The sequence below is a fragment of the Lissotriton vulgaris genome, chromosome 11, assembly GCF_964263255.1.
Source record: "Lissotriton vulgaris chromosome 11, aLisVul1.2, whole genome shotgun sequence".
Lineage (NCBI taxonomy): Eukaryota > Metazoa > Chordata > Amphibia > Caudata > Salamandridae > Lissotriton > Lissotriton vulgaris.
The window spans coordinates 996,495,381-996,506,546 of record NC_141699.1 but is presented as its reverse complement, the minus strand read 5'-3'; the positions used below and the strand labels follow the sequence as shown (position 1 = coordinate 996,506,546).

Sequence of the window (11,166 nt, the reverse complement as noted above, 5' to 3'; positions counted from 1 at the left end):
GCTTTAGGTACTCTGTACAGAGTGCTGAGGCTGCACGGAACAGTCACGTCACAGACAGAAGTATTGAGGTGCGTGCTGCTCTGTCTGCTCTCTTAAAAAGTTGACTCATATCTGACATCTGTTTGCTACAGTGGGCACTGTGTCTCGCCGGAATATACCGGGCTTTTTTGGCCTGCACTGGGCTCTGCTGGGCCTGCTGCTGTAATCCGGTTTTGGCGGTCTTAATACAGGAATGTCGCTACCCCGCCAACTGAGGGACGAGAGGTGAGCACAGCGCAGTGATGCTATCAGCAGTTTGTACCACGCCACATGCAGGTGATCAGTAGCTTCAGGGTGCTTGTGAACGTCTGAACAACAGATGGGGTGAACGTGATAACATGACTGAGGGTGGTGTACTAAGCAGCGACCGTATTACTGACAAGGGATGACGAGATGTGTCACACACTGGCAAATTGTGTTGCACATTCTGGAATGTTTAATGTTTGTTGTCACACACTGCAGTGATGAACCAGGCCACACACTTACCTTTTTGCTCTTACATGTAGCAAAGGCCCAATATAATATTCTCTTTTAATCTAAGCCCCGACAGCCTCCGGTGTCATGCTTCTGCGTGCCTCTGCGTGCTGTCTTTCTCTCTTCCTCAGCATAGGGGAACACTTTTGCGGCATCCATATGCATCTGTAGGCAGAGCCTCACTCGATAATTGTTTTGCATATCTTCCTGTTCTGACCTTGCATCAATATTGAGCCGACCAACCAGCAGAAATGTTGTTTTTGCACTGGTGGTGGTCGGTCTGTGGAAATGGTGGTTTTCACGTTGCGGACAATGTTGGGGCACATTACCCCTGCATGGATTTTAATCTTTATTCTAAGGTTTATTTAGTCATTAATGGTAATGTAACGAAACTGGTGCTCATGTAAAGCGCTCTAATACCCGATGTCTCGGGTCTAGTTCGCTATATAAAACAAAACATAGAAAAATCAGTTGTTGGCCTATATACATGGAGGTGCGTTGGCAGTCTGGCAGAGCTAGCCTATGTTTGTGGTCCCAGTAGTGAACAGGGCAGCAGGCGGCATCGCAGAAGGTTAATGTGCCTGCTGCAAAGAAGATGTACCTGATGCAGATCACAACATGCATATGATGTAAATAGGTCAGTGAGTCACTAGAGAGATCATTTTGTTACTTGCAGTTTGTAAGTTAAAATCCTAACATACAACTGTGAGCTAATAACGGTCATCTAAGAGCTGCATGCAAACTGCAAGGAAAAAATCGGAGCGTTATGTTTTTTCCCCCACAGTCTTTGTTTTTTTTACCCTAGTGTTTCAAAAATAAATTGTTATCTTTTCATTTTCAGCACCTGGTAAAGCCTGACAACCTGAAAAATTACCACATTTTGGGGCAATTTCTCAGCAAACAACAAGAGGACCCCAACCTCCTTTGCTGCTCTTTCACCCCGGCTACGACCCAGCAAACACCAGTGTTAAAGGTAAGCAAACTGATGCTATATTTTTTTACATGGGAGTTAGGGCTATGTATGTGGTCACTCTCCAGGCCCTCAAGCAGTGTCTGTTTCAGTGCCTCCAGCAACCACTATGGCACAGAGAGGCAGGAGTCAGGAAGGCTGTATTTTTAGCAGTCATTTTGTGGAAAGGGGAGCAGTTGGAGATGTATTACAATACTGCACAAGATATATGTATTTATACTGAAAATTTTATAATATTGCACTGCACCTTATACGTTTTACTTTGATTATTGACAGGTTTCTTTAATATATATATATTGGTAAGGCCAGCAACACCATCATAAATACACTACAAGAGCTGATTGCAAGGTCATTCCAGGCACAGCCACTTGAACAAAAACTACATTTAAAGCAATTAGGACCTCATCAGCCTGAAACATACCTACAGCAAAGTTCCCAGGACAGAGGAAAAATGGCAAAACGTACATTCTCAAATGCCTGGTACACAAAAGCTGATTGGCTTACAGAGTGCCCTATAAAAAATTCTCTGTTCTGCTTCCCCTGCTTGCTGTTTGGTGGTGACTTTTCTTGGACACGTCAAGGAATCACAGACTTGAAGCATTTATCTGAAAAAATAAAGAAGCATGCATTCACAAGAAATCATATGGAAAACCTGACGAGACTGGGAATGTTGGGGGTAGACGCACCAATTGAGCAGCAGATAAATTATGCATATCGCAAAACCATACAAAAACACAATGAAGCCGTTGATTAGAACAGACAAATTCTATCCAAGATCATTGATTGCATTTGTTTCTGGCATTGCGAGGCCATGACGAATCAGAAAGTTCCTCAAAACCTGGGATCTTCCGAGGCTTAGTGGATTTAATAGCAAGCATAGACAAGAATTTGGAAACACATTTAGCAAGTGCTACAGTCTTTAAGGGCACCTCTAAAACAACACAAAATGAACTCCTTGAGTGTATGCTCGAAATTATAAGAAGCCATATTGTGCAAGAGTTGCGAAACAGACTTTGTGGCTATTCAGGCTGATGACACCACTGATGTGGCCACTAAAACGCAGTCCGTGTTAGTGTTTCGGTACCTTGACAGTGACAGAAACGTTGTGGAGAGGTTCTATGATTTCACACATTTAAGAGACTCTAGTGCAGCAACCATTACTGAAGCAATACTGTGTCAACTGAACTTAATTTTTCCGGACCTGCCTCAAAAACAAAAATTTAATCGCACAAAGCTATGATGGTGCGTCCGTAATGAGTAGAAGCCTTAGTGGAGTACAGAAACGAATTCGAGATGTGTACCCTAATGCTCATTTTGTGCACTGTTACGCCCACCAACTCAATCTTATTATGCAACAGGCAGCATCAAAGATCAGAGAGACACAAGTTTTCTTTCAGGATATAGGAGGCATGGCAGCATTCTTCTCACGTTCCCCCAAAAGAACAGAAGCCCTTCATGAGATTGTGGACAAAAGCGTTCCAAGGGGATCCTCAACTCGTTGGAACTTTAACATTCGTACAGTCAACCTAATCTTTGAAAATAGCGAGGGCCTTGAGAAATGTTTTGTCGCCATAGGAGCCAATGATGAGTTTGATCACACAAGTCAGAATGAAGCCCATCGCTTTATTAGAACAATACAAGACAAAGAGTTTCAGTTCTTACTGTTTTTATTTCATGAAATAATGCGTGATGTCGAATTGTTATACGATCGGTTATAACGAAAAGACATAGATACTGTCTTTGTGAAAGACGCTACCACTACATTTGTACAAAGCATAAGGAAAGTGAGAGATGGGGTTGACAATTTAGAGAGCAAACTGCCGGAGCATTCTACTTTTGCAAACCGCAGGCAAAACATCACCTCTCTGGTTCGAATTGCAAAGGAGATATGTGACCTTGTAATTGTGCAAGCACAAGAACGATTTTCATTCACTAAACATTTGGTGAGTGCCACATTATTGCAAAGTCAAGAGTTTGCACAATATGATGAATCCTTCCCGGAGCGTGCTCTGAATCAGGCTGTGGAAGCATATCCTATGCTCAAAAAAGAGCAGCTCAGAACTGAGTTGACTGTACTGTACGGAATGCCTGTGTACCGGAAGGCCACAAGTGCCTTGACTTTGCTGACTTTAATACATAAACTGAATATGGAAAAGTCACTTACAGAGACAGTGAGTTTACTAAAAATTGTCATTACCACTCCAATGACAACAGCCGAAGCTGAATGATGTTTTTCAGCATTAAAGCGCATTAAGACATTCCTCAGGAACACCATGCTAGAGGAAAGACTCAATGATTTGGCGATGCTCTCTGTAGAGAGCAAGCTAGTCCAAAAAATACCGGACATCAACATGAAAGTAATTGACAAGTTCGCTAAACTGAAAGAGAGACGTGCTGATTTCATTTACAAAAAGTGAATGCTGCTACTTGTTTGTTGAATAAAAAAAATACTGATTGAGGTATTCAGAAATACAGTTATCTCTGTTTTTAAAAGTTTTCTAGTGTTTGTTATATTTGGGGACTAAACAGATTTTAATGATCAAATGGCATATTAAGTACATTTTGTTTCACCTAAACACTATAATCTGTGTGGAAAGACATGCGTGATAAAGTCACATGCGTTCTAGTGGAAACGTGGTAAAGGTAAGGCGTGGTTCCCAATGCTTTGTGAAGGCTGTTTCCCAACTGCTGTGCAACTTCTTCTACTCTTAGAGCTGAGATTTTCATGAAAGTCTTATAGTTTGAATTCAGCACCTGAGCGTAATAGGACGGAATGTATGAAGCTCTGTGGTTATACTGAATAAGCAGCTACCTATGTTATGCCACTGGAGAAGTGTGGCTCACTGGTTAGAGCAGGCAGACCCTGAAGCAGAGGTCAGACCCGGGACCAGGGTTCGATTCCCGACTCGGCAGGGTGTTGAGCTCAAATGTCCATGGACTCTATAATTCTCGCTTCGGTGCCTGACCTAATCATGGGTTCACACTCTGCAACTCTGGGCATTAAGCTTGCTTAATCTCCACAACGGCCCCCCGCCGGCGGGATGCCTGGCTTTCACCTTGGGGATGCTGTAGGGGCTATCTCACAGGGAAAAACTAGGACGGGTTCCAAAGGCAAGTGCGGAGATACCCCTTCGGGGGTCGATTCTGGCGCTATATAAGAAATATAATAATAATAATATTAATGTATTAACTGCACTTTCACAATTGCTTTATTAACCTTCCTGCTTTCTCAAATTTGCTTGAAAATGCACGATTTTTCTTCAAAATTTTCTCTGGGTTCGGGCTCGGTGCAGTATGCAAATCAGTTTGCACCTCACCACTTTCCAATGTCACCAGCCGCCCCTGCACTGTACTCAACCCCACTGCACACCATTTTATTCTAAGCCACTGTACTCTACAACACTCTACTCTGCAACACTGCATTCTACACCACTCTACTTTGCACTACTGAATTCTATGTCAATGCACCCTACTATGCATCACTCTACTCTACGCCACTGCACTCTACGCCACTGCACTCTATGACACTCTACTCTACTCTGCACCACTCTGTCTCTGCACTCTATGCCACTCAACTCTGCAACACTAACCTCGGTCATTACTCTGTGTCACCAAACTCTACACTACGGCACTCTAAAATGCAACACTCAAATCTACGCCACTTAATTCTATGCTGCTGCATTCTAAACAACTATACCCTCCACTTTCCGCAATTCCACTCTGACATTGCACACAACTCTCATCTTCGCCACTAACTTTTAGCCATACTGAACAACATCCACGCTGGTGTACAATATAGCTAAAACACATTGGCAAAGCGAATAGCTCTTGCGTAGCCACGACTTATTGGCTTTGCCAATGCTTGTTGGCACGAGGTGATTTCCTCAGGAAAATCGGCGCTTTTTCTGCCAACGCTGGAAACGTCAGGCGCTATGATTTATGTACTAATTACAGGGAAAAAAATGAATGTCGTTACTGTCGTGCGTACTTAATAGCTGTCCTCTGGAGCCATGCCTGCTCACCGGACTTAACGAGAAGAGAAGTCCGGGCTGTAGCCGGGATGGCGGTTATGCACGTCACGTTCTCAAGACTATGCGGAGACCGGCTCGTCCCGAAAACTGTTTTAGGAGCAGGGGGCACGCTCCTGACGCAGCTGTAGACCGGGTGGCTTACGCCGGCGGATGGCGCCAAAAAACACTGCTTCAGGAGAGCCGAGGTCCTGCGAGACGAAAGCCAGAGTTTACTCCTCAGTACCAATCCAACTCATGCAGGTCGAGTCGCCCACTCCCTGGAAGGGCCAGGCAAAGACACACAGTGTAGAGTCAGGCAGCCGCCCCCTGACGGAAGGCGGGGACGTGCAGCTGGGTGTTGTTGACCAGTGGCACGTGCGCTCTACTGACAGTTCATCCAATGAACTACTGGCCAGCATTTCCCAACCAACAGCGAGATAGTCTGCAGTGTGCGACTTTCAACAGCCAATTAACAAGTGAGAAGAACTCCTGCATCCAATCCCATTCATGACAAGTGCCCTCCTAACTAATCGAAGTTCGCTACGCTTTCCCAACACTGAGAAAATATGTTTTCCCCTACCTGATTGGTTGTGAGCACCTGGGTGCCCCGAGCTCCGGTCTTGCTCGCCCTAAGTACGGGGTAGAAGACGTCCGTTGGAGAAGTATTAACGGACACTTGAGTACACTCTCAAATAACGGACCGTACAGACATATTCTGGACAGGTGGTCGCCGTACACTGGGGGCATCCCCCGGGCCCTGGAAGGACCCTCCCCCTGACTCCTGCAGGTCATATGGTGCTGTTTAAAAACTATTTTCCAACAGTCCTCTCCAGACTCTCACGGATTTGCGCTCGCGGCAATGCCGGTGCACGGACTTGGCTTTCCCCTCAAGGGTTCGGAGCCGTGAACCTCTTACTACTCGGCTGAATCTCGGTTGTACCCGCCCCCACCCGCTTTCGTTTCTGTACTGTACATCTCTCCCTCGTTTATTTTATTTTTAATTTTTAGCTTAGGCTTGCCTTTTTAAAAGGCGTGCTGTATCTCCCTGCTGTTCAGACCCATCTGGAAGACTTCGTTTTTCATTTTTTGGCAGCTGTGGGAGTGAAAAAAATCCCCTAGGCAACTGTTTGCTCATTTTGGGAGCCACCCTGGTGTGTGGGATTGTGGAAAGTGTTGCATCGGACCTGTGGGATCTGCAAACATGCCCGTCAGGAAGCAAGGTAAGCAGAGGACAAGTTTGCCCCATGGTGTTGTGCATGCTTCGTGTGTATCTCTGATTGTGTGCACGATTTGAAGCGGCTCCATAACTTCTGGTGTAGTTGTTGTTTTCAGCTCCCTACCATCCCTTTCTTGGCCCCTTGACAGCTGCTTGGAGGCATTGCAGTCCTACATCAGCATTTGCCATCACCCCCCCCCCCCCCCCCCTCAAAAAGGAAAGTTGAAAGCCAGAGTGTACTCGTGGCTGCTTAAGGAGGGGCAGACCCTGAGAATGAGGGATACTGCGACAATGTGCGCCCGTGCATTCCTGCGGGCTGTGGAAGCCGCTTCCGTATTGGGAGCGCCTAGTTGGGATTCCTGGGCATTGATCCGCACGATGCCTCCTGCATGCTTAATCCCCCCCCCTCCCTCAGTTTAATGCTTTCGATTAGACGAGCCGTTCTTGCTGGCTAAGCATGAGGCGATCGAGCCGCCTGGGCAGAGTTTTATGACACGTCAATTCCCTGGACCTGTTGACGTTAATCTACTTGACTTGCAAATGTACCGAGGGAGAAAGGCGTGCTGTTGTTTCTCCTTAGTGACTCGTCTTGACACGGCTCCTTGGTTGGGTCCAGACACAAGAAGTTGTGTAAGTGACAGCACAGCTGCACGACGTGAGGGGGGCGTGTTTGGGTTCAAACGAGGGACATGCTCAGACTTAGCCTTTCAGAAAGCTGTGGGCGTCGCAGGGTTGGTGTCAGGAAAGTGGATGCACGGTTGCATGTGTTGGCTACCAGAGAGAAGTCTAGCACCTTTAGATGGAACAGGCGATGTGTTGGTAAAACACAATTAAAAATATTTAATTTCAAGCCCATTCCTGTTTTCCTCTCCATTCTTGTCCTATTAGTTTCATTTTTTCAAGATAAACCCGGGGCTACAAGTACCAGAACGAAAAGCCTAAATAACAGCAAAATAAAAGTTCCCAATGTTACTTTGTATCTGTTATTTTTTTTTCAGCCCATGTTTTACTTTTGCCTTCTGGGTCTTGTAGCCCCATTATAAAACAGGACTACCAAACCCATTTTTTAAAGTTGAATTCTGGGTCTTGGAGCTTTCAGAGGAATGGGTCTGGCAAACTTTAGAGTGCTGCAAGATCAAACATGGGCTTCTCGCACTCCACAACGTGAGGGTTTTCCACAACGTGAGGGTTTTCTGTAGAGGGGGTTGGGTTGCATTCATTTTGTGTGTTTGTGAAGGCGGTCACCTCACTCAGTCGCCTCTGACAGTTTCATGTGTTGGAATTTTCACCCAAAGGCCATTGATATCAAGTTCTATTACTTTAACCAATAAATAGAAACAAAGATTACATCGCCCAGGGTGCATTTGTTTGTCAGGTGACAGCAAGACTGAAGAGAAACTGTTCTTGATGACAGAGAGTGAGGTGGCCATGCTCGCCTTGTCCACGTGGGTAGGACTCGCCTGCATCCACGCATGTCACCCTTTTACAGACTTGCATGACAGGATTGTTTGTTACTTTCCAGATACGCAGAGAGCACTGTACCTGCTGGAGCAGTACCGGTCGAAGCTGAACCAGACTGAAGACAGGCAGCTCAAGGGTTCCATCGAACGTGTCATTAACATCTTCCAGAGTAATCTCTTCCAGGCTCTAATCGGTATGTCACTGATTCTGCATCCCATTCCGAGGTGTGCCTGGTGTCTTGTAGACTGTGGAGAGGTAGCAGGCCCTCCAGGTGTGCTCTGTGGTGGTAGTACGGGACTGGGGAGGTGCGAATTGTTGCCTGGGCGGTCAGCTGTGCAGACTTATGAACGTTTTCCCAGTGAACAGTTTGTTCCAGCCAGGGTACCGTTGATTCGCATTCAAGCTGTCCTGGCGAAAGGAACTCGGCAGTTTTCTCGTTTGTGTTTGGATATAAACCGGGAAGTGCAATGTTATATGTAGAACGCATGCGTTTTGTGTTATATAATATTGTTTTGATTCTAACTGCTTATATTTGTCTGCCTCTGTTTACATGATCATTGCCGCTTCTGTGGTGCTACTCCCTCGAATAACTCTGCGGCAAAAAGTGATTTGCCAGAAACTTTCTGGGTAGCTTGATGAGCCTGATGCATTGACTACCTCTGTGTATATTTATTGAATGTCTGCCAGTTAGGCCAGATCGCCCTCAACAGGGTCCAGCTTGTCTCTTTTCATTGATTTTTTTTTTTGACGTGCTTGTTAATTTAATAGCTACTAAAGGTGCATTTTGAATACAGTGGTGAGCGAATTAACTACATGCAACTTGCTCCAGACCAAATGGTTTATATGAACATATCGAGAAACCATGTATTTCCTAGCTGCTTTGTCTATGGAATCGGAGTATTAATTATTATTAGGGCTAGAGAGTAGTTTAAATCGACCACCGCTAGAACGTGAACCCTGAGCAAAAAAGAGGTGTGTGCACTGATCGACCTCAATCAGTCAGGTGTGCTGCCACGACAGGCATCTTGTTACTCTGTTTGCTTAAATTGCGGTAAGATTCCATGAGTTAAACTGCTATCCAGTTAGTTCTTTCGGTAGACCACCAAGATTGGCATCCTTTAGTTACATCGTTGGACGTTGCTCGCAGTGGTGTGGGTTATTTAGATAGGGCTTCCCAAACATTTATCAATGAAGTGTGTCTACGTTTTGTTGTTAATTGCACCAATCTCTTATAGTCATTGCCATTGGAAAATTGCAATTCTACAGCTGCGCCCCCCCCCACATAATTATGAATTTGCCATTTTGGCCACAATCCATCATCTGCTGCATGTTTTAACCAAAACAATGTTTCTAGCTCAAACGGATCAAAAGTTACTAAAAACGTGGCAACATGTTCATGTGCAGTGGATAGCCCTTAGCAGATGTTAACTAGTTGTGCTTGAATTGCCTATTTGTGTAGTTATTTGTTAAACTGGTACTAATACGGTGAAATCTTTGCCCAGGCAGTATTACCATGTGAAAAAAAAATTCTAAATAATTAACACTATTTAAAAAAAAAAAGTACTGCACTATGCCACATTATTTTTCTTTTTTGCCACATAATTTAATAAACCCTCACATATAATTGAATGGTTGAGCCTGCCAGACAGTGCAAGCTGTCTGGTTCCAAAAGGCCTACTTTTGGCTTACCAAGAACTTACAGGGGCTTATTGCCCACCCTTTGATTGACATTTGTTGACTTTAGTCACCATAATTTGCTAGCTTCTTTCTTGATAACTTTCCTTGTCTTGCTTGTCCTTCCCCTGCAGCATAGCCTCTTTACAATCTCTCTAATTGGTTGGCTTTAATTCTTCAACTGCTCGCTTTCAGAGAACCACTTTTCTCTTTTTGTTAAGTACTCTGTAAGAGTACATGTGTTTCTCGTTCTCTCCCTCATAGGCTTCTGTCACCCACCACCCCCTTTTCTGAATCGTTTTGTCCACCATAAGCGTGGAAGGGTATACTCAGATGTGAGCCCCTTGCTCATTGCACCATCAGGATTCAAGCAAGCCGGGCCGAAGACGGCTGTAATGCCAGAAACCGGTCCCCGGAAGCTTGTTTCCTTCCCAGTATAAGAATTGGCTTGGTAGTTAGGTCTGCCCTGCTCCCATGATGCACTGGGCCAGGAACAGACTAATTTGCATGTAGCCAGGTTCTGAGCTGGGATGGTGCAGTGAGCTAAAAAACGGTGATGGATCAAGCCCTGATCTGTTGACTGGGTATGAGTGTTCTGTTTAATTCAGATACTCTGTCCATCACCACCCCCTTTTCTGAATCACCCTTTGATTGACATTTGTTGACTTTATAGTCACCATAATTTGCTAGCTTCTTTCTTGATAACTTTCCTTGTCTTGCTTGTCCTTCCCCTGCAGCATAGCCTCTTTACAATCTCTCTAATTGGTTGGCTTTACTTCTTCAACTGCTCACTTTCAGAGAACTACTTTTCTTTTTTAAGTACTCTGTAAGAGTACATGTGTTTCTCGTTCTCTCCCTCATAGGCTTCTGTCACCCACCACACACCCATCCCAACGTGTTACTGTCTCTCTCATGTTGCAAGCTCCGATGTGTGCTTCTCTACCCCTCCACCCCTCACTCAACCAAGTTCCGTGTTGCTTTCTCAGCTGTGTGCTTCTGCCCTGCCTGACACATGATGTCCTTCATCTGTGAAGCTTTTCCCCTTGCCCGTCCTCTCCCTATTGCTTACCCCACCCATTCCTCAATTGCGCTTCACGACCACTAATTTTTAAAATAGTGTTTTAGTTTATTTATCTTTGATGGGGGCCCCTCCACATTAAAATAAAAAAAATGGTTTCACAAGACTTTTTGTTGTTGTACTTTTGTAGTTGCGCACGCGTAATAACACAGCTGCGTCATTGTACGTTTTTCCCCTTTGGCCATGCTGCACAGAAACCTGGTGATGCTGTACAGCACCAGCAAAAGATTTTGGCTAAGCCAAT

The 11,166-nt window shown here is 45.0% G+C and overlaps 1 protein-coding gene across 14 annotated transcripts in view; it reads left to right on the top strand.

Moving 5' to 3' along the window:
• The first annotated feature begins 5,996 nt into the window (after positions 1–5,996).
• DLG1 (discs large MAGUK scaffold protein 1) overlaps positions 5,997–11,166 on the top strand; it is a 1,304,904-nt gene continuing 1,299,734 nt past the window's right edge. For 9 of the 14 annotated variants that reach the window (XM_086944257.1, XM_086944255.1, XM_086944253.1 and 6 more), the window contains exons 1-2: positions 5,997–6,713; positions 8,232–8,363. In XM_086944257.1, coding sequence (XP_086800383.1) covers positions 6,695–6,713; positions 8,232–8,363 — 151 coding nt within the window. In that variant the 5' untranslated portion in view covers positions 5,997–6,694. The remainder of the gene's footprint in view (positions 6,714–8,231; positions 8,364–11,166) is intronic. The other 5 variants (XM_086944262.1, XM_086944268.1, XM_086944261.1 and 2 more) reach the window with 1 other exon arrangement.